The sequence below is a fragment of the Vanacampus margaritifer genome, chromosome 13 (genome assembly GCF_051991255.1).
Source record: "Vanacampus margaritifer isolate UIUO_Vmar chromosome 13, RoL_Vmar_1.0, whole genome shotgun sequence".
Lineage (NCBI taxonomy): Eukaryota > Metazoa > Chordata > Actinopteri > Syngnathiformes > Syngnathidae > Vanacampus > Vanacampus margaritifer.
This window is the reverse complement of record NC_135444.1, coordinates 18,213,713-18,239,173: the sequence shown is the minus strand read 5'-3', so window position 1 is coordinate 18,239,173 and position 25,461 is coordinate 18,213,713. Positions and strand designations below refer to the sequence as shown.

Here is a 25,461-nt window from a genome sequence, read left to right as displayed (position 1 = left end):
ATATCAAAGAATATGGAATAACTTTTGTACGACAGCGCAGAGCACGCGAGGGACGTCTCCAACTTGCGCACTAAAGTTTCTCAGCTGCAGGCAGAGATGGACGTCCTCAACAGACAGCTGACGTCAGAGCGCTTTGAACGGTGAGTTCAACGACCCCCGACCTAGTTTGAATGCTATATTAAATATGTATATGTCACTGGTTTGGTCTATATACAGTACTGCAAAAATGTAATCAACTGTTTTCCAAAGTAAAAGCAGAGTTTGGTTAGTATTCGGTTGTCTGTGTGCTGGCAGCGAGAGGGCCATGCAGGAAATGCGCCGGCAAGGTCTGTCCGTCTCGCCGCTGCGGAGCTCGTCGTCGCTCAACGTCTCAACGGGTTCGCAGCGCACGCCCATCAACAGCTCCACTGACAAGTCAGACAATTAATACATCTTTTTTTTTCATGTTTCTACAGTACATACAGTGGCACCTTGACTTAAGAGTGCCCGCACTTGTCGGTTATTGGAGTTACAATCCATCACTCGGTCCATTTAACTGTTACGTTGACTTACTTTAGCTTTTATTGAAAGAAATTAACTGTGCGCGTGTGGGCAAGGAGAGCCACTGTTGCCGATGTACTTTCAGCCATTTTTTTAATGGGAAAAACAGTCACAAATATTAAATGAGAACACTCGTAAGTCAAGGTACCACAAGTGCATCTCAATAATAGTTCAATTATGCTGGAAAACTTTTATTTTGAGGGGTTTTGTTCTTAACATGAAACGCTTTATATTCACTACTCAGACTTGAATAGAACTACAAAAATAAATAATTGTTTCCATCATATTCTAATTGATTGAGATGCACAAAACGGCAAATGTGTATATATTTTTGTATTTGTTTGACCCTCTTCCATAAATGAAACCACATTAGAATCGCCCTACCAGCATTTGCCAATTAGTATTTATTGAGCCATAGAATTATGTTTGAATTGTTTCACACACATTTTGGATTTTCTACTTTTCTGTACAATATTGTATACCTCCATCATTTTTTCCTCACCATGTTATAAATATGTGTTCATATTTACTTTTGAATAAACATAACATTGTTTCTACAGTTTTCTCCCACTGTGACCTGCTGCATGTTTAACCATCAACAGAATGTGAGACATTTTTTTTGCGACATCAAATAATTAGGCCTTTACAATGCACCAATTTAGTGTGATTAAATGGTATGGATGTACAGTGTTCCTCCACGAATATGGACCGAGCCCTACCACAAGCAGTGAACATCTCTGAGTAATTCATCTTTCATCATTTATTCTAGATGCCATTAGATGGCAGCTAAGCACTACTTTTGTCAAAGTGAAACTCCTCATCTTGCTTCAACAACGCCTCACATTCATGTAGATGGTTGTGGGACTAAACCCCTTCTTTTGGGGTTACATGAGTTCAGGGTGTTCTATCAGGTGGGCCCAGAGCTGAGCTCTTGTTCTTGGTTGGAGCTGTCGGGAGGCGATTGACGAGGAGCGGCTGGTCGGTCGACGGGCGAGGAGGCCCTCAGGGGCCTGAAGGAGATATCCTGCAAGGGCGTGTCCTGGAGGGCATCACTGTTGGGAAAAACGACACCGGGACATCAGGACGCACAAATTGCCTAACACAGGCAGTACGCCGGTAATGTGTTTAGAATGTTTTTCAAAAATACACCTATGAACTATTTTGAGCTAACATTTTCCTTGTGGCTAAATTAAATGAACAATTGTGACAGTGAGGCATTTCCCATTCCAGAAGACTCACCGCTCAAGGACTTTGCTACTCAAAACCTCCATCTTGGTCTGCAGCTGAGTGACTTTCTCGCTGAGATTGGTCACCTCCCTCGTGTGCGCCAGGCTGCAAAAGCAAAACACCGGCGACCATCTAAAGCAGCATTTCTCCAATCAAACACTGGCTCTTACATCTTGTTGTCGGCCACGGTGAGCCTGTGACGTAGGGCCTTGAGCTCCGCCTCCTTCTCTCTGGCCACCCGGTGGGCTTGGAACATCTCCTGCCGACTGGCGGACAGCATGGCCTCCATGTTGCGCACCGCCAGCTTCTCGCTGGCCAGGTGCTCCTTGAGGAGGACCGCCTCCGTCAGAGCGTCCTCCTGTCTCGTGGTCGCCTGCGCGACACGCAGATGGTGGTGGGGAAGTAAGTACAAGTAATTGGTTACTGTACTTATGTCGAGTTTTCAATGATGAAAATATTTTTTGTTTATTTTTTAAATTCTAATGGAATATTATTTTAGTCATATTTTTTTTTAAATTAATCAGCAGATTAATTGGTTGTCGGAATTTAACAAAGAAATTGGCATGAGCCCCCAAAAAATATCCATATTGGGAGGGCCAAAAATGTGTATTTAACTCTTTGACTGACAGACGTTCTCAGAAAAGGGATGCCGTGGGTGCCAGCCGATTTAAGCATTTTGACTGATCTTTCAAGGTCCACAGAAAATGATGTGTTTGGACTATGGAAACACACGTACTACCAAATGATAGATGAAGATTGGACTCTCATCTTTCATCAGAAAAAAAACTTTGTTTCTACCTTATTCCGTTTTTCAGTAATCAACAATAGAAAATGGTTAGTTTCACCTCTGTTTTGGAAAAAAACGTCTTTTAACGTCTTTGGCACCCCTCCATAGGATTTTACTAAACGTTATTTAACGTTTTTGGCAGTCAAAGAGTTAAGAATAATTCAGTGTACTTTTATACTTTGAAATGAGTTGCATCAGTACTTCCACTTATACCAGAGCCTCACCCTCTCCAGTTCCATGCCCATGTGCAAAAGCTGGCGGGCAGAGATTTCCTTGTCCGAGTCCATTTTGACGCAGAGTTCCCTGACCGACGCCAGTTCGGCGAGGAGAGACACTTTCTCCTCCTGAAGTACGCGGACCTCCTCTTCCAGTGTGGACAACCCGTGGGCGAATGTCGCCACTTGCGTCTTGTACGTCTGCAAGTCCTGCATGTGCTAGAGAGGCAAAGACATTTAGTTTTGGGTCTGTTGGTTGGCAACCAGTCCAAGATGTACTCTGCCTCTTGCCCAAAGTCAGGCATAATGAAATGTAATCTCACCTGCTCAAGCTCTCGCTCCTTGCGCCCGAGGGCTTCGTGCAGGCGCTGGCGTTCCGTCTCGGATGAGACGAGCTCCAGGCGCATGGAGCCGATGAATTCCTTCAACTGCTGCAGCCGCTGCTCCCGCTCTTGCACGTCCGAGCAGGCTGTACGGAAGCGCTCCGCAAGGTTTAGGTTCTCCTGGTCCTGCAAGGGAAGACATACATAGTCAGCGGATGTTTTCATCACACAGTACAGAGCAGATCTTAGGAGATGAGATGGTATGAATGTTGCGCATCACAATTAGCATGACCAAAATTAGGATGTTCCAGGATTTAGCCGGGACCACACACACTGAGAATCATAACGTTAGACCAACAAGCCACAGAAGACTATAATTGACCCCCTTACTTGTCACACTGTGGCCATGTGACAAGGGTTAAGGTTTCTAGAATAAACAAGGAGGACTCATTCAAAGTTTGAGTTTGACCTCACACCCCCAAACGAGAATCAGACGACTAGACCAGCCAGCCACAAATGCAACTTCATTCACATGGGCCACCTTGTGGCAAGTGCCAGAGGAAAAAAAGAGGACAAAATCCTTTAAAATGGGGCTCATCCAGGATCTTTCGCACCCGAAGCGAGAATCATACGACTAGACCAACTAGCCACAAAATAATTGACACCGCTCCGTTACTTGCCACATGGGCCACAATGTGATACTGGAGAAATGGGGGAAAGACAACCTTTAAAAGAGGGATCGTCCAGGATTTGAACCAAGGATCTCTCGCACCCAAAGCAAGAATCACACGACTGGGTCAAGTTGGTCAACGATCCATGAAAGTGATTTCATGTCCCCCTTATTTTCACATGGGCCACCGTGTGGCAATTGCAAGAAGGAAGGGGACAAAATCCTTTAAAACAGGGCTTGTCCGGGATTTGAAGCCAGGACCTCTCGCACCCAAAGCAAGAATCATACGACTAGACCAAGGAGCCACAAATGTTACTTCATGTCGCCCTTACTTTTCAAATGGGCCACAGTATGGCAATTTCGAGAGGAAAGGGGACAAAACTCTTCAAATAAGGCTCGTCGGGGATTTGAACCCAGGACCTCTCGCACCCGAAGCGAGAATCATACGACTAGACCAAGGAGCCACACTTCTAGTCCTAATCTGTACTCGGACTGCAGGATTTCAGGCCAACTGGAGAACCTGCCAAGAGTCAATCATGTGAATGACAGTTTTCCCTTACCTTTGTCTTCAAGATGCTCTCAATCCTGGACACCGTATTGACATAAGAATGGACTCTCTGTTTTAGCTCCTCCCGCTCACGTAAAGCCTCCTCCATCTTCACCTGTGCAGCCTCGACAAGACGATTCAGTTTGAATCAAGTTACTTTAGCCCGAACATCATATTTATTTTACTGACTTGCTTCTCCTGCGTCACGCCGGCCACGTCATCCTGCAGCCTCCTGCATTCGCCGATGATCAATTCGTTGTCTCTTGTGAGTCGCAAAAGTGCCTCCTGATGGGTTTCCAGAATCTTCTGAGTGGCCATCTCCCTCTCCCGGCTTTTCTGTTCCACCTCCAGCTGTCTGGAATGCAAAAACCAACAGATGACATGAGCTGTGTTGACTTTGGTTGACTCTTGAGGACGGAGGTACTCACATCAGAGGTGCGATTCATTATTGTTCACATTCTTTTCCTGAAGAAAATGGTGTGCTATTAGTGCATCTACGTGCATAGATGGCATAAAAAACAAATCTAACAACATGGAAGCAACCTTCTTGCCGAGCTGCTCCTGGAGAACCGCCAGCCTCTTGGTCTTGGTCACCACGTCCTCCTGCAGGACGTCCTTTTTTATGCACAACGCCGAGAAAGAAATGCGAAGAGCCTCGGCTTCCTGCTTGTGCTGGCAAACCTGCTGACTCAGCGACTCTGGCATAAGACATTTGTGGTAATTGAGCCAAAAATGAGACAAAGATTTACCGAGCGGAATGAGGGCTACCTCCGTACCGATTATGTGTTTCAGGTTTTCCATCTGGGAGTGAGCGGCTTGTAACTCATCATTCTTTACAGACAGCATTTGTCGGAGGTCCAAAATTGCATCCTGAATCTGCTGTTGTTGCCGCCTTAAGATAAGATGATGACATCAATGGAATTACTATAGTATCTTCACTTACGAGTGAAATTTACCAAAAAAATAATTATGTTGCTTTTTTGATTTTTTTTTTTTCTTCTTTGTGTTGCTGACAAAACTTTGACTGAAGCCCTTTTCACACTGCACTTATCAAGGTGCAGTCATTTAGGTGCCATTTAATCAACTGCTCGGAACATGAAAAACTCACGTTGGATTTGACTTTGTCGACCAAACAAACCTAAGACTTGAGGCTGCTTGTCTCTGCCGCGCCGCCTCCTCCGCATTCTGCACCAGCGCAGCAGAACGAGCATCGAGTTCACGGTCCCGTAGAGCAAAAATCTGCGAACGCAGCTCCAGTTTCTCCTGCTCCACCTTCACCTCGCAACACACAAAACACGAGTCAGCAGAATCACAACAGTGAGAAGTCACACAAGAACTTTGGACTTTGAGGTAAGAGTTTAAGAATCTAAAAATTTAGAAATATTAGCAGTAAGTCAGATGATAATGTTCATTGTGCGCTATGGTGTTCCACATGGTTAAATTCTGGGGCCTCTGCTGTTTTCATTTCATTTCTTTAGGAAAACTGCGGTGATTGTTTTAAAGTTGATGATTCTCATCTACCTCAATACCAGAGCTACCTACCACTTTTCAAAAGCTGCATTTTCAATACTCTAGCTCATTGTTTTGTTTTCTATCTAGTTCAGAATGTATCTCATTGAACTTTCGCACAGGTGAAAGGTTATTCTGGCTCAAATTTAATATTCCAGATTAGAAAGTGTTGACAAATGTCACGGGCCTTACATTGTGAATGGCATTCTGCAGTTCGAGAATCCTGATTTCCTGTTCACATCCGTACGGCAGCGGGGAAGTCAGGCCGCCCTGATAAACAGTCAAAACTGTCAAGTTTATGCCGCCACGAGCGTTGTTGTCAAAATAACGTTAGTGATAGAGTAAAACAGGAAATAGAACAGCTAATAATGAAGTGCTTACCTTCAATTGCTCCCTCAGAGAGTTTTTTTCAGCCGTCACCCGCTGGATTTTTTCTTCTGCTATTCTAAGCTTCTCTTTCAGTTTAAAAACTTCAGCAGCTGCATTTGCGCTTGCGTCAACATGTTGCAGCTGCTTTATTTTTCCATTTAGAAAAGTAGTCTCAATAATTTCATATTGATGCAAATGACCAAAAATTTTCTACATTACTTGCCTCAAGTTCCTGTCTGTTTTTTTCTTCTATCAACTGCTGGATTTTTCTTTCCGCCTGTCTGAGCTTCCCTTTCAGTTTAAGAACTTCAGCAGCTGAATTTGCGCTTGGGTCAACATGTTGCAGCTGCTTTTTTTTTTCATTTAGAAAAGTAGTCTCAATAATTTCATATTGATGCAAATGACCAAAGATTTTCTACATTACTTGCCTCAAGTTCCTGTCTGTCTTTTTCTTCTGTCAACTGCTGGATTTTTTCTTCTGCCTGTCGGAGCTTCTCTTTCAGTTTAAGAACTTCAGCAGCTGAATTTGCGCTTGGGTCAACATGTTGCAGCTGCTTTTTTTTCTATTTAGAAAAGTAGCCTCAATAATTTCATATTGGTGCAAATGAACAATAATTGTTTTACATGACTTACCTCAACTTCCTGCTTGTCTTTTTCTTTGGTCAACTGCTGAATTTTTTCTTCTGCCAGTTTAAGATTCTCTTTCATTTTAAGAACTTCAGCAGCTGCATTTGCGCTTCCGTGAACTTGTTGCAGGTGCTTTTTGTTCGACAATTATAAAAGTAGTCATGATCAGTTCATATTGGTGCAAATGACGGAGAATTTTCGACGTGACTTACCTCAACTTCCAGTTTGTTTTTTTCTTCGGTCACCTGCTGGATTTTTTCTTCTGCCAATTTAAGATTCTCTTTCATTTTAAGAATTTCTGCAGCTGCATTTGCGCTTCTCTGAACCTGTTGCAGGTAATTTTTTTTCTATTTAGAAAAGTAGCCTCAATAATTTCATATTAGTGCAAAAGAGCAACTTTTTTAATTTATTTTTTTATTTTATTTTTTTACATGACTTACCTCAACTTCTTGCTTGTCTTTTTCTTCGGTCAAGTGCTGAATTTTTTCTTCTGCCAGTTTAAGACTCTCTTTCATTTTAAGAACTTCAGCAGCTGCATTTGCGCTTGCGTGAACATGTTGCAGGTGCTTTTTGTTCCCAATTAGAAAAGTAGTTCTGATAAATTCATATTGGTGCAAATGACGAAGAATTTATGCCGTGACTTACCTCAGCTTCCAGTTTGTCTTTTTCTTCGGTCACCTGCTGGATTTTTTCTTCTGCCAATTTAAGATTCTCTTTCATTTTAAGAACTTCAGCAGATGCATTTGCGCTTGGACCAAAATGTTGCACCTGCTTTTTTTTCTATTTAGAAAAGTAGCCTCAATAATTTCATATTAGTGCAAAAGAGCAAAATTTAAAAATATATATATAAATATATATATATTTTTTTTTACATGACTTACCTCAACTTCCTGCTTGTCTTTTTCTTCGGTCAACTGCTGAATTTTTTCTTCTGCCAGTTTAACATTCTCTTTCATTTTAAGAACTTCAGCAGCTGCATTTGCGCTTGCGTGAACTTGTTGCAGGTGCTTTTTGTTCCCAATTAGAAAAGTAGTTCTGATAAATTCATATTGGTGCAAATGACGAAGAATTTATGCCGTGACTTACCTCAGCTTCCAGTTTGTCTTTTTCTTCGGTCACCTGCTGAATTTTTTCTTCTGCCAGTTTAAGATTCTCTTTCATTTTAAGAACTTCAGCAGCAGCATTTGCGCTTGCCTGAACATGTTGCAGGTGCTGTTTGTTCCCAATTAGAAAAGTGGTTCTGATAAATTAATATTGGTGCAAATGACGAAGAATTTACGGCGTTATTTACCTGGACTTCCTGTTGGTCTTTTTCTTCGGTCACCTGCTGGATTTTTTCTTCTGCCAGTTTAAGATTCTCTTTCATTTTAAGAACTTCAGCAGCTGCATTTGCGCTTGAATCAACATGTTGCAGCTGCTTTTTTTTCCATTTAGAAAAGTAGCCTCAATAATTTCATATTAGTGCAAAAGAGCAAGATTTTTTTTTTTTTTTTTAAATGACTTACCTCAACTTCCTGCTTGGCTTTTTCTTCGGTCAACTGCTGAATTTTTTCTTCTGCCAGTTTAAGATTCTCTTTCAATTTAAGAACTTCAGCAGCTGCATTTGCGCTTGGATCAACATGTTGCACCTGCTTTTTGTTCCCAATTAGAAAAGTGGTTCTGATAAATTCATATTGGTGCAAATGACGAAGAATTTACGACGTTATTTACCTCGACTTCCTGTTGGTCTTTTTCTTTGTTCAACTCTTGGATTTTTTCTTCTGCCAGTCTGAGCTTCTCTTTTAGGTTCGAGATTTCATCAGATGTGATTGAGCTGTTTTTTTGCTATGGATTAAGAAATGTAGTGATGTTGATTTTATCCATATTCGTAAAGATGACAATGACGTCTCAGTACTAACTTTCAATTCCTTCATAAGTGAGTCCATTTCTTCAGTCAACTGCTGTATTTTATTTTCTGCCAGTCCGAGCTTCTCTTTCAGCGCTGAGTTTTCGTCAGATTTATTTGAACTGCTCTTTTGCTGCATAGTTTAAGAAATATTTATTTTTTGTTGAATTTAAACATATTTGTAAAGAAGACGCGGTGGCTCGGGGCCTACCATAACCTTCAATTCCTCCATCTGTCCGTCTTTGTCTTCCGTCGCCTGCTGTATTGTTTCTTCTGCCAGTCTGAGTTTCTCTTCCAGTTTTACGATTTCCGCACAGGTTTTTGAGTGCTGCTCGTCGTGTTCCAGCTGAATTTTCTATGGAAAAGGAAATGGAGTTTAATCCTGTGTGAAGAACAGACACAGATTTCCAGGACTTACCTTCAATTCTTCCATCTGTGTGTCTTTTTCAGATTTCACCTGCTGGAGTTTGTCTTCTGCCTCTTTGATCTTCTTTTCCAGTTTCAACTTCTCAGCGGATGTTTTTGTATCATGCTCCTCGTACTGCAGCTGCTTTTGCTACGAAAATGCAAGTGTGGACAAATTCAATTATAACTGTCATGTCAGAACGTGGGAAGTCATCTGGTACCTGCCTGAAATTCCTCCATCGGTGATCCTTTTTCAGAAATCAACCGCTGAAGCTTTTCTTCTGCCTGTTGGAGCTCCTTTTTAAGTTTTGAGATTTCAGCAGAGGCCTCCGAGAATTGCTTTGCATGTTCCTGCTTCATTTGCTAAATGTTGGGAAATGCATGTTCACGAGCCATCGCAATGCTAACAACACAAGTGCTCCTACAATACCAACATTCAGTTCCTCCATTATTGGATCTTTGGAAGTCAACACCTGTGAGATTTTTTGCTTTGCCAGGTGCAGCTCTTCTTTCAGGTTTGTGAGTTCAGCAGATGATGCTGCATCCTGCTCTTGTATTTGCTGCATGAGGAAATTTGTTTTTTCATAAATCCATGCCAAGATATATACTACGATACACGGGAAGTGATCTGCTCCCAACCTTCAATTTTTTCATTTTTGCATCTTTTTCACCCGTCAGCTGCTGGATTTTCTCTTCTGCCAATTTGAGTCGCTTCTGGAGTTCGGATATTTCTTTGGTGTCTTGCTCACATAGCAGCTGCTTTTTCTAACAATTTAAGAACTCTTTAGGCCTACTTGGAAATAACCAAATGTATATACGCACATAAGTGCATAACCTACTGCTCTAACCTGAAACTTTTCCACGAGTGAGTCTTTTTCAGCTGTCAACAGCTGAGTTTCTTCTTCTGCCAGGCTTAGCTCCTCTTTCTGGTCCAGATCATCAACAGACGTGGTCGGGTCACGCTGCTCGGGTTGCAGCTGCTCTTGCTACAGATTGGGGATATGTCTTTTAGGCATGGACAAGGTCAGGATGCTTGTTCTAGGAATTGGGTGTCTAAGTGTGTATTTATTAAAAATGTGAAGTCTACCGACGTATGATTGGAATTCAAAGGATGACGGATTCAAAATTCCAGCGAAAAGGTGCAGGTATCGTACACGGACAGATGTGACACTAAATCTAAATTTTTCAATCGTGGGGAAAGAGGTTGTAGAGGCTATCATGAGTATACGGGACGGTCACGATTCAGTCCCATGTCCCGTTTTATTTTTTTTTTTTTTGAATCCAGTCAGCAAGTAAATTGTTTGGGCCATGTACATGTTAATCACACAGTTGCCATAGCGATAGCTGCTGGCATCGAGCAAAAAATGTTGCATAGTGGTGAGTAGGGCTAGGTTATCGAATAATCAATATCAAATCGATTCTCCTTTTCGAGCCTGATATCAATTCATAAAACCATGAATCGATTATTTTAATATCTTTTTCCCATAAATTTATCAGAAAAAAGGCTGATTTTATTTTACATCTTACTGTTTTCTTCACATTTACTGTTCACATGAATTTAATAGTATTTTCTTACATTTATGAAAGACCTGACTAATTGTACCTTTTAAGACAATTCTGAATCTTTTTAATTTATATTTACAATGATTGAATTAGAATTAATAAAATATTTTCATCTCCTCCTTGCTGATGCCAATGTTTGTGTTACTCTTAAGTGATTATAACACTAAATTATTTAACCAGTTACTCCCGCCGCAAAATTTAATTTGGAATCATGTCCTTGAGATTTAAGAAGACTTTTTTTTTTGTTACATAATTAATCAATATCGGACAAAAGTGAAGTGAATCCGGGGGAGAAAATCGAATCGCTACCCAGCCCTAGTGGTGAGTGCATTGGATTATTTACAGCTGTCGAACTGTCAAACAAGCTACATTTAGCATTAGCTAACGTAATAACAACCAGATTGACTAGCGATTCAATTTCTTATAAATAGTTCCTGGAGAGAATTTATTGTACATTTCATTTTCAGTGTAATCGTAGTGTGCTGATTTTTAATTTTGAAAATCTGGTCACCCTAATCATGATGCAAAACTGTGTCGCTATACATGAGCCATTGGTACTAACCCCAAGTTCCTCCTCCAATGTGTCTTTTTTTGCCTCTTGGATTATTTCTTCTGACAGCTCGTGCTCCTCTTCCGGGAGCTCTTCTGACGTATTTAGTTGGAGTGCCTCGCGCTGCAGCCGCATTTTCTGTGGAGTATCAAGTTAGCATGAAGCAGTTCTTCTGCATTTGCTTTTGTTACAGGTTAAGAGACATCTGTTAAGTCCAGTGGTACTCGCCTTCAATTTTTCCATCAGAGTGACTTTTTCTTTTGTCACTTGCTGGAGGTTTTCTTCTATGAGCTGGAGCTCCTCTCTCAGGTTCCGAATTTCATCGGCCGCTTTTGAGCTTTGGTGGTCAGGTTGCTGTTGTGTTTTCAAACAAAATGGCGGATGATGTGTTGGGCAACGAGGCCTGACAAACGGCACTCACTAGTCATCTCTTACCTTAATTACGGGACTGCTCCGCCTGTTGGAAACGCAAACGTTTTTATAGTGTTCAGCCTCCTGACGATAATGATTCCTTTCCTCTTCCAAACTCTTGACGAAGGCGTCCAGACGCGACGGCAAGCGATCCATTCCGCAAATGCCGTATTTGTTCCGCCAGCCCTCCAATTCCAGCACCAAGACTTTCTCTGGAGAACAGCAACTTTTGTGGATCACTGGAACAAAAATCCAAAAGAAGTCAAAAAGCTTACCAACGGACATCATCTTCTGCACTTTGACCTCCAGCCTGCTTTTCTCTGCCGCCAGGAAATCCACCATTGCCTCGAATTTGTCATTCTGCTCTTTTAGATGCCCCAACTCATCTCCAAGTTGGGATTTTAGTAAGTCCCGGTCGGAAAATTCCTGAGATGTAAATCCCTGCAGACACAAAAAGAGTCGGGCAGTTTAGAGAAGTTTCCTTATGACTACGTTTTCAATCGGGCTTACATTGTGAATGTCATTCTGATGGTCAGTCCTCGACTCTTGTTCATGTTCTTCTGGGAGATCTGAATCCTGCTATTAAGAATCGGCCGTTAAAAGGGGGCAGGGGGAAAAAACGACCTCAGTTTTACTTTGTACTGTATATGCAGCCCTCACCGTTCTGTCTTTATTCAGCTGACTTTCCAAATCTTTATTGACTCCCTGTAGCTTCCGGATAACAACCTGTTGAAGAAACAGATCTTCACTCTTTGATGTTTCTCTCGGGAGTTGATCGACGCGATCTTATAGTTCATTCTCACTCTCAGATCTTGCAATTTCATTTCGGCCTTTTCCAACTTCAGCTTCTTATCCTGCTCCAGCTTCTTAGCTAGGTTGCGGATGACGGTGATCTCTTGACACAGTTCGTGGTTCTTGGAGGTGATCTCGGCCACTTTGCTGGAGGACTTTTGCCGCACTCCCTTCAGCTTCTCTTCCAGTGTGTTATTAGTCTCTTGCAGTTCATCAATCTGTGTGCGGTGACGCATGCAAAAAACACATTGATGTTAAAATGAATGTCTGAAAAGGGAACTGCCAGTGTCTAGGATGGACTTACTTGGATATTTAAGTGATGTATGTGCCCTTGAGAATTTTCCAGCTGTGCTTTTAATTTTCTGACTTCCCCCTGAAACAGGGCGTTTGTGTCCGAATCGTCAGGCGGGGACACAGCATGATTGTTTCCATCTAAGGAAGGACAAACCAGGTAAAGACCAATATTCGATCACTATGATGTGATTATCATAGTCCACCCCAGAATAAAAATAAAAAAATGGTGTCATCCTCCATGAACCAGAAAATAGCGCACAAATACAATGCTCCACAATTATTATTATTTTTTTTTTTGAGGAATTATGTGTTGAAAGTGTGACTTTACCTACTGCCTGCACCTCCGCGTTCAAATCTTTCCGACGCAGTTTACGGATGAGCCTGGCCTTTTCTTTGCAGTCCTTCTCCAGGCTGTGGATCTCGCGTAAATACTGCTCGTTCAAAGACTTCAGTAAAACGAGGTCTTCGTCCAGTTTCGAGATGTAAACCTTCAACTCTGGAACGAGAAACAAGACGCTTGGCGGGGTCTTGCTTATGGTCACAACCCCACATGACTCTTACCTTTGGTCACGTGGGCCTTCTCGCCCCTCAACATTATGAGGTCAAGGTGGAGCGCTTGGTTTTCCCGGGCCAGGCGGGCATCACTGTTCAGGCTTTCTTTCTCCGACTTGTCTGTTGATCGTTGGGATTCGCGCAGGCTTTCGGTGGTGTGGACCAGATCACTGCATTAACAACAATATAATGTTGATTTGAGTTTGAAAAATTCTTACGGAAGTGCACAACTGATTGTCACTTTCACAACCTGTAGAAATATCAATTGTCAAATAATAATGAAGAGTAAAGACACACACAATTTTTGTTCCGAGACAAGAAAGAGAGAAAAGACGGTTGCACCTGAAAAGTTGTTCAACAAGTGGCGCAGACTCTTCGCCAAGATTGTGATCGTAGCCCAGCATGTGCAGGCGACCCCTCAGTTTGCACCATTTGCTGTTTTTGTTGATATCCATGACGCTCGTCTGTCTCAAACTGTGGGAAATTCATAAGCATCGAGGAAAACTTGTATTTCCAAAAGGGAGAATAGACATTTTTGTCACACAGTACTTACAGGTGGCAAAAACAGACCATCTTGCAAAAAGTAATACAGTGGGCTACTGTGACACTCACTTGATTTATCTAACTCACCCGCAGTTTGATTCAGGTTTCAGTTTTGTTGAATTGGGGAGGGGGGTCAACAAGTTTCTGTCATCATTTTTTATGGTCACTTGTGTGGCAGCCTGAAGTATCCTGGCACCTTGGTAACAAACATTATGAATAATATGCCTATAGCACGCAACTTGGCTGTACAGTGACTATTTTATTAATTTTTTTAAACTGCAATGACGTGCTTGTCTTTATGACGCGTTACAACATGGGATCAAAGACTTGATCGTGATTTCCGTCGTGATTTTTGAAATACATTTCACAATTTTAATGGAACAAATACGAACGTCCTGTCAAAAAAAAAGGGGGGCGGATTCTCGGAAGTCGCATCACCGTACATTAGCGCCTGCTTGTTATAATGTTAAAAACCGTAGCTAGCTCAATGATGCTAGTTAGCGCAATTATGCTAGCTGATGACGTCGCGCTACGCTGGCCGTAAACATTTGCCAACCTTTCATCTTCGGCCGCTAACACCTAATATTGTCGCCTTCGTGTTTTTCATGCGGCCTGTGTATATAAAATTATTATTTTTAACTAATTAACGTGACGTTTGCTGTGTATTTACGTAACTGGCCAGTGGCGCTGTTAGTGAAAAGTAGCGGATGGTCAGGGCAGGGGGGGAAATCCGGGCTGGAATACACTTCACCAAAACTTTGGAATTGTCAGCTGTCAACTGGGAATCCTGACCCACAGAGAAAAGCAGTGATGACACTGTGGAGCTACCACATGGGACGGGGCAGGTGCAACCGGCCGAGAAAGAGAATAATGTGAAGTGGTAGCAGGACCATCTCACAGAGGTAAAATTAAAATGCCCTCCAAATTAGAAATATAATCATACCCAAATGTTGTTGTTGTTGTTATGCAGCCCAGAGCCGCTACACGCCTCCATGGGGGCTCTAAGAAAAACTAGATTCCGTGGCCTAGTGCTCTTTCTTCCCAAAATATTATTGATCATTCATAACGTGTGCAACCATAGCAGTGTTTATAGTGTGTAAATAGCACAAATGGACGACTATCCCTTTATAACAGAACTATACAATAGATGGATGACTTGTCACATTTTTATGTCATATGGTAAGCAGCTCGGTATTCCTTCCAGATGCCATAGAGAATGCAGAACCATGAAGTCATACCTCTTACAAATCAGCTTCCACCAAAATCGCCTGATCATTCATTTGGAGATGACCGACAGCCGCTGGCAGATGGAAGGTTTGTTGAGAATCCAAAGTGCTTGTTGCTTAACGGGGTGTGACCTAGGGCTGCTCGATAATGAAGAAAATTTTAATCAGCATTATTTTGGTAATAATTGAAATCACGATTAGGACGATCATTTTCATTTTTTTTTTTTATACAAAACAAGAAAATGTTTAACCTAAAAATAAATAAAATTCTTTGAAATACGATAATTATGCAAGTTCCTTTTGGATGAAACATAATGCATTGTTGTAATGCAGATTTATAAATTTTAACTCAAAATTAGTGTTAATAATCTTTTTTTTTTTGGACGATTATGCTGATTTTATAATTGTGGACTATAATAATTGTAATTGAATTTTGATTAATTGCACAACCCTAGTGATCCCCCCAAATTCGAAAGCTCCCCACTAAAAAGTTCAAACAAAAGGACTGTGGACCAGTGATGGCAGTAAAGGAAAATGCCATGACAGACAGAATGATTTTTTTTTCTTTGTCACTGTTTTAAATGAAACTTTATATATCAAAAATACTAGCGGTATCGGTACTCTGAATTGCTGACTACTCAAACTGTGAACACTTGTCCTGATATGGGTCTGAAAGTGGTATCAAACATCCCTAGTACTGATGAACTGTAGTGGTGAATTCACCTGACATTATTTCCAAGAAGGAAAACCTTTGGAGGTTCCACTGTATGTCGATTTTTGCCCAGGACCTGCTTGATTTCCTTGACGTTTCATTTCTGTAGGTTGCAGCAAGACGTCATCAAAGTCAAATCTGACCTGGACAATGCCCACGGGTGTATACGACTCTTACTTAACCAAGTAAGTTAACAGCTACTGGTTGTAAGAGTAGTTCATGTTTTCACCGAGTCCCACCAAACGCTTGTTCTAGGTAGCCGAGAGGGACAAAGAGATCAATAATCTGAATCATGCACTTCACGGACCTCGTGAAGTCATCTCTTTGGAAGCTCAGAACAACACCAATAAGAAACTGATCGCCTATCTTACCCTTCAGGTAAAATGAAACGCACGCATATCAAATTGTAACGTCTTAACTGAATTCTACAATGTGAGAATTCCTGAAAAGATCGCAGTGTGTTCTTACTGCTTGATTGCAAAATACTTCATCACACAGATCGAATACCTGCAAGAGAGCAACAAGACCCTGGAGCAAAAGCTGGAGGGACTGCAAAGCAAATCGTCCGCCGAAGTGGCCGAGCTCTCCATGAAGAACATGGAACTGTGTCGAGAGCTGACGCAAAAGATCAACATCATGAAACGGGCCAAGATGGACAGGAAGCGGGTGCTGGATATCGCTTACCGCAACTTGTCCGCTTCCAAAGTGAGACTACTCGGTGGGTGTTGGGGGGGGAGATGAAGAAAATGAAGTCGATTACAAAATGAGGTTTTGTTTTTGTGCTCTCTGTCTAAACAGGAAGTGATTGTAAGTCAACAGGAAGTCATTAAAGATTTAGAGGATAACCTTGTAAAATTAAGAGTGGTAAGTTGCTGCATAAGGATAAAATGCTGTTTTTTTATTCCATGACAAATTTTGAGGCAAGAATATTGAATTGATCCTCAAAAATATTGAGGCTATATATACCTCTATAGGGTTGAGGTCAGGGAATGATTCAGCCCTAATCTTAATATATTAGCTGCTAACTTGTTGTCCTGCTTGAGAATTCTTTTGATTGATTTGACTTAATGTGTTTTTTGTAGGGGTGTCAAAATTAGTTCGTTAATTTAAAGTTTCTTTAACGCCACCATTTTTTTTTTGCGCATGATAAATGACCGCCCCTTACCTTGGAAAGCCTGTAACACAGCAGACCCCTCCACGTCAAAATTTAGCAGTAATAAATTCAATAATAATGCATATATCTGTGGAAACTGGGGTCAAGCTGTATTTTACAATTTTAAAAATGTGAAGAATTTCACAGGTTACTTTGTTTTATATAGTTCTTAACTCATTCACTGCCATTGACGGCCATAGACGTCAAAAAATCATTTAAACAATTTCCATTAGTTAAATTTTTTTTTTAAATGAAAACCCTGAAAAAAAAAGGTTATGTATACATTTTAATCTCCTGACGCTCCTAATTTTTAATAATCTTTTCTTTTTTCTTTTTAAAAAAAAAAAAGTTGTTCTTTCCCATTTTATGATTCCACCTGTTGTGTTTTTATATTCCCAGGAGCTTCCAGAGACGAGTTCAAATAGTTCCATCGGATTGGATCGGATTGTTGACCTGGAAATTGCCGTCCGGAACGTACGTCTTGATTGTTTTAACACACTTGAGTCCTTGCAAGTACCCAAGATGCCTTGCTTGTCATTTTTGGAGAAGACTCTCTCTTTATTTACCACAGAAATTGTAATAAAAGAGGCAACATATCCAATCAGATGCACTTAAATTGCTGTTCTGTGTTGAAGCTGGAGCGCGAGAGGCTGGAGCTGCGTTCACAGCTCTCGGTGCTCAGAAACGGCAGGTGGGACGCGGAGCCCCGGTGGGCCTTTCAGCCTGCCGAGCGGCTTCAGGATGCAGAGACGGATGCAGCGGTGGCGGCAACACACCAGAGGAAAGCCGCTCACGCTCACAGGTTTTTTTTTGAAAATAAGATGTCCTTTTTAAACGTGTATGACAGTTTAGAATTTTTAAAAGTTACATTTCTAGGGATTACAGTTTGAAATGTGACTCTGTTGGAGAATATTTCCACTGTTTTTCTATTAGAGCTAATGGAAAATGTTTGTGTCATTTGTGACAGTCAACTCCAGGGGGCGCCAAACAGCCAGGAACGGAATCTCGCCGGCCTGCCAAAACAGCTGGATGACTCAGAAGAACGCATTGTTCAAGAGAACATGAGGTTACAAGATGACCTGACTGCATTAACCAGAGAGAAGCAAGTAATAATAATCATTATCTGTGGCTTCTCTTTCTCCTTTCATGTTCACATTTTGGACTTAAACACCAAGTATGTATTTTCTCTCACCTGGTTTAGGCTGCACACGCTGGGATGGAGGTGGTTTTGCGTGAGCGGGACGAGCTCAAGCTGAGCGTGCACTCTTACGTCAACGCGATGTACAGGATCGAGGACCTGCTGAGGACAAAGGCAAGGAAATTCAGTTCATGATCCTCTCTGGCCATGTTAGGGAAAAAAAACACACAATATATGTTAACCGCAGGATCAGGAGAATTTCGAGCTGGTGGAGCGCCTGCAAACGGCCCAGTCGGACCTGCGAGAGCGCGAGCGGAGGCTGCAGGAGGTGGAGGACCTCATCGGCGCCGTCGCCGTAGAGTTGCGCAAAGCCCAGGAAGGGCCGGTCGCTCTCCTCGCCGACCTGGCCTGCGTCCGGGAGCTCTGCGCCAGACTGGACACGGACAAGGAGCTCGCAGAGTGCGAGCTGACGTCCAAAAACATGGAGCTCGACTTGGTGAGCGCGGCTGGGGGGGAAAAAAAAAATCATCATCGCGATTATTTTAATTGATGTTAACATCACGATTAACTCATTCACTGCCATTATTGGCTATAGACGTCAAAAATTAATTTGAACTATTTCTATTAGTTTCACATGCTTTCCACTTTTGCTGACAAGAGTATGAAAACCTAGAAAAAAATTTATTGTACATTTAGAACAGATATAAAATTTGTGATTAAATGTGAGTTAAGTATTGAAGTCATGCGTTGTAAAATGTAAATGCAATCGTCTGACGCCCCTCATTTTAAATAATCTTTTTTTAATTAGGGGCATCAGGCGATTAAAATTTTTAATTAATCAAAGGACTTCATTAGTTAACTCAAGATTAATCACATATTTTATATCTGTTCTAAATGTACAATACATACAATCTAGGTTTTCATACTCTTGTTAACAAAAGTGGGAAAAAATGCAAATTTATAAGAAATAGTGCAAATTAATTTTTGACGTCTATAGCCGTCAATGGCAGAGAATGAGTTAATAGCCTCACTTAAGTTTTTATTCAGAACATTGCAATGTGAATTAAATTGTCTTTGTTATCCAGGTTAAAAAGCAGCTGGAGAGTGAAAAGGCGACCGTGCGCAACCTTGAGACGCTGCTCGCCGCCACTCTTCAAAAAGTCAGCGACAAAGAGGCCAAGATGAGGGCGCTTCGAACCCGGCTCACCCCAGCTCAGAATATTACGTAAGGAAAACTCTTTTGGCTTTTTTTTTTATTCATTCACTGCCGTTAACGGCTATAAACATCAAAAATTAATTTGAACTATTTCTATTAGTTTACATTTTTTTCCCACTTTTGTTAACAAGAGTATGAAAACCTAGACTTTTTTTATTATACATTTAGAACAGATATAAAATTTGTGATTAATCGTAAGTTAACTAGTGAAGTCATGCAATTAATAACAATTGAAAAAAATAACCGCCTCTTGCCCCTAATTTTGAACAATCTTTTTTTTTAAACAAATTCATGGCAGTGAATGAGTTAATCACATATTTCATATCTGTTCTAAATGTACAATAAAACAATTCTAGGTTTTCATATTCTTGTTGACAAAAGTGGAAAAAAATGTTAAACTAATAAAAATAGTTGAAATAAATTTTTGACGTTTATAGCCGTCATTGGCAGTAAATGAGTTTTAATGTCACTTCGCTTCTGCGATGTGTGATATCCATCTGTACACCGTGAAAAAGTTAAACGTTCAGGTTAATAGCTCCACTTCATAAACGAGGACATTTTTTGGGGTTGTTTAATGATATGGTTTTAACGGTACAAGCAGAAACAAAATATTAGTTTTTTTTTAAATGGCCGCTAACGTTTTGCTGTTTGTCAGCGGCGACTGCAACCACGCGAGAGAGATGACCAATCCTCAAGTACCTCAGCGACAGACGGAGACGACCAACCGACCGAACGCAAGACAGACCGGGGAACAGTGAGTTAGTCTCAATCTCTGTAGGATTTTTAACACATAAAGGAGATATATTGTTTGCTTTTGACAATTTAAAACAGTTCCCAGTAGTCTAAAAATAGTACAAGGATTGAATTACGGCGCACACATCTGTCCTCTTTCATCCGGTAGAAGCTGCTGAGTTAAAAATGTGCCTATGGTGCATTCGAAGGGCACTTTGGGGATTATGTAGACGGCGGCCCCCTGTACCCCAAGATTATTCATTCTCATTCAACAGGCTTTGCTGGTTTAATTTTTATTTTATTTTTTTGTGATAAAAACTAATGAAATAACCTTTTTAAATGGGGGGGCATTATCATTAATGACATCAAATAAAAACGAAAATGCTTAAAAAAAAAACAAGATTTAAATGAAAACGGAATCTTGCCTTTATGAAACTAACTAAAACTAATTATAACTGTAATAAAGATAATTGTTGTTTGTCTTTGTCAATTAACTCATTCACTGCCATTGACGGCTATAGACGTCAAAAATTCATTTGAACTATTTCTATTAGTTTAACATTTTTTTCCACTTTTGTTAACAAGAGTATGAAAACCTAGATTTTTTTTATTGCACATTTAGAACAGATATTACATTTGTGATTAATTGTGAGCTAATTTTTTATCATCTTTTTTCTTTTTATCGCGTCAGGCGATTCATTTTTTAATTGGAATTAATTGCATGACTTCAATAGTTAACTCACGATTAATCAGACATTTTATACCTGTTCTAAATGTACAATATTTTTTTTCTAGGTTTTCATACTCTTGTTAACAAAAGTGGAAAAAAATGTGAAACTAATAGAAATAGTTCAAGTGAATTTTTGACGTCTATAGCCGTCAATGGCAGTGAATGAGTTATTATCATATGTGAGCTTTAGGGGTTCATTTAAAATGTATTGATTTCCATATTGCTGTCAGTCATTTGAGAATTTTGATTTGATTTATAACACGCTACTTAGTAACCTTTTTTTTGTGTTTATCTTACACTCAACAAATATTCTATATATTTTTTTAAAAACTTTTTTTTTTCAGAAAAAAAGGAACCCGCTCTAAACTAATTCAAATGAACTGAATTTAAAAAAACTCAAGTCAAAAAGAAAATCAAACTAACTGTCCAAAACGTTTATAACCCTGCTGGTATCTTGTCATGCTTTCAGACATGTGAGCTTCAGGGACTGACTTGCAGCGAGACCACCACTCGAAAGCCTTCCGTAAATAATGCTTTCCAGCTGCCGGACTGGAGCGTTCTACGTTATAGGGGCCCAAAGTGGACCTTAACGAGGCCATAAAATGTCTTCATTGACTTTTTGGCTTCTTAAATAAGGCGGTAGTGGCTTTGGATTCAAATCATGAAAATAGAGACTACGAGCAGTAGCACTGTGTAACCGTGCCACTCAATCTACCACAGGGTTCCTTTACTTTTATATATATATCTATATTTATTTTTAGATTTCTCAGCCTATATGAGCCCTCCCATGTTGCAAATGTTTACATGTAATAGCGGATCAGAACTAAAAACTTGAACATTGGCCATGATGCTACATCAACTGCACAGACGGAGCAATAGCATAGCTAGCGCCTTGTGCTAAACCTGCACTGGGCACAAAAACACGGTCTATGACATACGTTCATGAAAACAAAAAACAAGTGATGAACTATCAGAAATGTCTCAGCACTTTGCTTTTGGCACCGAGGGTTTTTCCCACCAAGTTCAAATGGGTTTTGCTTGGTGACAAACACTAATTTTACTCAACAATATGCACATTTTTATAGCTTTTATAATGTTTGTGTGTCCTGTTATTCTGTCTTACCATAATCAATAAACAACCATAAACATTTAAGACTGTTAAATTCATTGTAAGTGCTTATAATTCAGCAGGGGGATATAATCATTATTTCCCCCACTCTATACGATTAATGTGGAAGTGGAGTGAAAATAATCCACAACCTGCTGACATTGTGTTTGGTTTGCCATTTAGCCAGCTAAACAAAACACACAAGACGGCTCGGGTAAAAATGTGAACAGACTTTATAGAAAAGTAGAAAAATAGAATAGAGTACAAATTTGCAGAACACCAGACATGCCATGAAGAAAAAAAAATTGAATTGTGGGCACTAATATAAAAAATATTGCTTTGGCGCCATCTTGTGGCATTAATAGGCAAACCTTTTTTGTGGGTGTCCATTAATTTTTTTCATTAAGAAAATTAGCACTTGATATGTTCTATCATGTGATATATGATACAATTATCATCTTTATGAACATTACAGAGATTTTAGAAAAATATCTCCCTATAGATTTTGATCTGAGTCAAAGTGGGGTCAGAACCACAGTAGGGATTTTTTTTTGCCAGCTAAAACGGCACCTTCGAGTAAGCCTGCTTTATTATGTAGTGATCAATAGCAATGGCAAATAGGTCAGGCTGTCACCATCAAAGTATGCAGTCATTTACGTCTATTGAGATGCCTTTGAAAAGAATTCCTACGCGAAAATTGGATCGTTTTCTATAAAACAACCCAGAAAGTTGGGTTGGATCTTCTACATAGGTCAATTTGACTCAATTTTTCGTGTTGATTTTTGCAAAAAAAGAAAGAAAAGTTAATTTCGTATAAAACAACCCAGAAAGTTGTGTCAGATCCTCTACTTGGGTCAGTTTGACCCATGTTTGGGTCCAATATTGGGTCATTTTCTATAAAACAACCCAGAAAGTCGGGTCAGATCCTCTGCTTGGGTCAGTTTGAACCAACTTTCTGGGTTGGTTTGCACCCAAAAAAAAGGATCATTTTGTATATAACAACCTATAAAATTGGGTCAAATCCTCTACTTGGGTTGATTTAACCCAAGTATGGGTAAAAAAAAAAAAAATGGGGCCATTTTGTATTAAACGAGAAAATTGGGTCAAATTGACCCATGAAGTGGATCGGTCCATTTTTGATCCATCATTGGGTTACTTTTGACCTAAAACGGCTTGAAATGTCTTTTTTTTTTTTTTTAATTGCTCATTCTACTGCTTGTTTTGAACAGTAGAGTTGACAGCCACCATATACAGTAGTGCTCGTATCTTGAATTTCTGCTCGTAAGTCAAAGCAAACCACATGCTCATATCTCGAAAAACTCAAAAGTCCGCTCACTCATATCTCAAGGCATATTGTAATTTGTGGCCGCAAATATTTTTTCCTCTTGTCATGTCTAGCCCTCTGCACAAATTAGTCTTTTAAAAACAAATCCAGTTCAGTTTGTTTTTAATGCCGGCAGTGCTCAGCAGTCGTGTTGGGGAGCGGATACGCGAAGAGAGAGAAATCTAAAATGTACTTGGGCAGGAGCTCCCTTAGGAGTTTCTGCGGCAGGCTGCACAAGTAGTAGTGCAGCGTCTCCGTCGTGACGGGTTTGTACCACGACTGCCTGGCCGGGAAGCTGACGTGCGGCGGCGCGCCGACGCTGCGCAGCACGAACTCGGCGTCCCGCTCCAAGTGCTCGTAGGACCCGACGAAGTCGTAGTGCAGCGCGCACGGCTGGCACAGGTTGTACATGGGCATCCAGTGCTCGTTCATACGCTCCACATCCTCGTCCAGAAGGTAACGGACGAACTCGGCGAAGGTGACGTCGTCGCCGGCGACCTGCGAGTTCTTGCCGCCGCGGCTCTTCCGGTAGCGCTTCACTATCTCCGCGCCGTACCTGCGCTGGTACGACTCGATCTCGCCGAACTTGTTCCTGTAGGCGGAGAGCAGGCGCTCCATGGGCTCGCGCACGAACATGAACTTGAAGTAGTGCTGCAGCCGGTAGCGGATGCCCTCCGGCTTCAGCGAGGACAGAAAGGTCAGGTCGTTGCGGTGATTCATCTTGATGTTGACGTCGACGCTCTCCAGCGCGCCGCCCAGCACCTTCAGCACGCGCTTCCAGTTGGAGCAGGCCACCTTGGGCACGTAGCAGTACAGGAAGCGGTACTCGTCGTTGACCAGCACGTGCTGCAGCAGCGTCTTCCTCTGCTGCGGCGTCAGCGACCAGAGGCTGTGCGGCACGTTCTTCTGGCTGCACATGGACGTCATGGTCCGGTTTCGGATGTCCTGGAGGATCTGGACGGAACGGGAAAGGGATTACAGGAGGTGAGCATTTTTGGAATTCTTGCAGTCGGAGCCAGCAGATCTTTTGCTAACCTCTATGTTGTTGCCATGTCAACATAATCTGCCCAAGACCTTTGGAATCAGTAGTGCTCGCCAGTGTAACTGTAATTAGCAATGGGGACTGTTCCTATAACCAATAAGATGCTGGTCCATGATGATGTCAGCATTTTGCCATCCTCTGATTGGTCAGAGGAAAACTTGTTTCAGCTCAATTTTGACAACAACTTTCGCTACCATGATGACTGGGGGCGGAGCTTCGGTTTTGCAACAAGGCTTAAGGTAAGACTTAAATAAGCTGCAGCCCATCATAAAAAAAAAATGCAGAAATTGCACGCATTTCTATCTTGAGCTTATTTTGATAATAAGTTACAATGTTGGCAAAGCTATGTTGACATGTTTTGATAGTGTCCAGTGAATTTGTTTCTTTCTCATTACAAGCACTATGCAAGTTTAGACAAGAAGGAAACGTTTTTGTTTTTGTTGCGTGCAGAGGAGGTTTTCAAAATTGCACATTGTACAATTGGCAGTAAAATGTACCTGATACCCTTATGTCATTGAAGTGGACACAAGAGTGTGCCAGTAGCAAACACTTGTGGTCGTTTTATGATCAGAAACTAGAATTTTAATAATAGTCAATTTTAAAGAAAACTGCTATATTTGTGATAAATAGGTCTTTCTTTAAAGTAAAAAAACAGAAGTTATTCTTACTTTCGTACTTTGCAGACTATACTTTTTTAAAACTTTTACTTAAAAAGTCGAATGAGTGAGTACTTTTGTTTTTATTGGAAAAAAAATGTAAATACACAAATATTTTAAACTTTTGTCAGTTCTATAGTTGTTTAGACCTTCCTAATAATACTGAACTGAAGCTGAGCTGAAGTGTACAAGTTGTGTCTCAACCCCTCGATTCGGAAGCCCCGCGGATGGACTCCAGTCGTCCTTACCTGCGACTCAATGTCCTCCGCTGCCTTCTCCCGTTGGCTCATGTGCCGGCCGACACCCAACGTCTTGATTCCCCGGGGTGGAGGCGTCTCGACGCCGCTCAGCATTCCTTTTTCGATCATGAGCAGCAGGCCTCCAGATGCGACGATCACCAGGAACGTCAGTATGGACGGCAGCACCGCGGCGGAGTGGCGGCGCGCCGCCGCCGCCGCCGTCCCGGAGCTCCGAAAGTCGGGAGCCCGAACGCCGCCGCTTCTCTTCGCCGAGTCCGGCCGTCGAGGAGCCATCGCCGGGGCTTCCGACCCGCTATCAACGTTCTTCTTGAGGATAAAAAGAAGAAGAAGAAGCGCTGGATGCGTTACCTACCAC

General features: G+C 41.3%; 4 protein-coding genes across 14 annotated transcripts in view; 2 read left to right on the top strand and 2 right to left on the bottom strand.

Annotated features, from left to right (window-relative positions):
- The window catches only part of LOC144062103 (centrosomal protein of 135 kDa-like), a 10,246-nt gene extending 9,149 nt beyond the window's left edge, over window positions 1-1,097 (top strand). For both annotated transcript variants that reach the window (XM_077583052.1, XM_077583053.1), the window contains 2 exons: window positions 36-140; window positions 295-1,097. In XM_077583052.1, coding sequence (XP_077439178.1) covers window positions 36-140; window positions 295-427 — 238 coding nt within the window. In that variant the 3' untranslated portion in view covers window positions 428-1,097. The remainder of the gene's footprint in view (window positions 1-35; window positions 141-294) is intronic.
- LOC144062102 (uncharacterized) lies at window positions 922-14,098 on the bottom strand. Of its 9 annotated transcripts, none has more exons than XM_077583041.1 (42): window positions 13,897-14,092; window positions 13,609-13,740; window positions 13,276-13,436; window positions 13,043-13,210; window positions 12,725-12,852; window positions 12,432-12,638; window positions 12,289-12,354; window positions 12,139-12,207; window positions 11,904-12,069; window positions 11,653-11,840; window positions 11,446-11,571; window positions 11,230-11,355; window positions 9,953-10,090; window positions 9,744-9,869; window positions 9,539-9,664; window positions 9,330-9,467; window positions 9,118-9,255; window positions 8,911-9,054; window positions 8,713-8,832; window positions 8,525-8,638; window positions 8,320-8,445; window positions 8,106-8,231; window positions 7,901-8,026; window positions 7,696-7,821; window positions 7,460-7,594; window positions 7,255-7,380; window positions 7,027-7,140; window positions 6,821-6,946; window positions 6,616-6,750; window positions 6,411-6,536; window positions 6,200-6,331; window positions 6,011-6,088; window positions 5,448-5,581; window positions 5,086-5,201; window positions 4,853-5,007; window positions 4,499-4,660; window positions 4,323-4,433; window positions 3,093-3,278; window positions 2,779-2,988; window positions 1,938-2,140; window positions 1,780-1,872; window positions 922-1,592 (listed from the first exon to the last, which is right to left on the bottom strand). In XM_077583041.1, exons 2-42 carry the CDS (start codon window positions 13,719-13,721, stop codon window positions 1,448-1,450), a joined length of 5,553 nt encoding a protein of 1,850 aa, XP_077439167.1. In that variant the 5' UTR covers window positions 13,722-13,740; window positions 13,897-14,092; the 3' UTR covers window positions 922-1,447. The 9 variants fall into 9 exon arrangements, with proteins under 9 accessions (XP_077439167.1, XP_077439176.1, XP_077439171.1 ...); XM_077583050.1 differs by having other exon boundaries at window positions 4,323-4,424; XM_077583045.1 differs by having other exon boundaries at window positions 6,200-6,328.
- Window positions 1,314-22,169, top strand: LOC144062105 (uncharacterized). 2 transcript variants are annotated; one of them, XM_077583059.1, is made up of 16 exons: window positions 1,314-1,656; window positions 1,771-5,659; window positions 12,803-12,871; window positions 15,014-15,123; window positions 15,857-15,932; window positions 16,003-16,125; window positions 16,246-16,452; window positions 16,546-16,611; window positions 17,300-17,374; window positions 17,536-17,702; window positions 17,868-18,006; window positions 18,102-18,212; window positions 18,286-18,534; window positions 19,124-19,263; window positions 19,910-20,008; window positions 21,186-22,169. In XM_077583059.1, exons 4-16 carry the CDS (start codon window positions 15,026-15,028, stop codon window positions 21,205-21,207), a joined length of 1,572 nt encoding a protein of 523 aa, XP_077439185.1. In that variant the 5' UTR covers window positions 1,314-1,656; window positions 1,771-5,659; window positions 12,803-12,871; window positions 15,014-15,025; the 3' UTR covers window positions 21,208-22,169. The 2 variants fall into 2 exon arrangements, with proteins under 2 accessions (XP_077439185.1, XP_077439183.1); XM_077583057.1 differs by lacking the exons at window positions 1,314-1,656; window positions 1,771-5,659; window positions 12,803-12,871 and adding an exon at window positions 12,898-14,711.
- On the bottom strand, window positions 21,636-25,461 carry chst14 (carbohydrate (N-acetylgalactosamine 4-0) sulfotransferase 14). The gene is made up of 2 exons (XM_077583060.1): window positions 25,095-25,461; window positions 21,636-24,102 (listed from the first exon to the last, which is right to left on the bottom strand). The coding sequence occupies exons 1-2, from the start codon at window positions 25,377-25,379 to the stop codon at window positions 23,272-23,274; spliced, it is 1,116 nt and encodes a 371-aa protein (XP_077439186.1). The 5' UTR covers window positions 25,380-25,461; the 3' UTR covers window positions 21,636-23,271.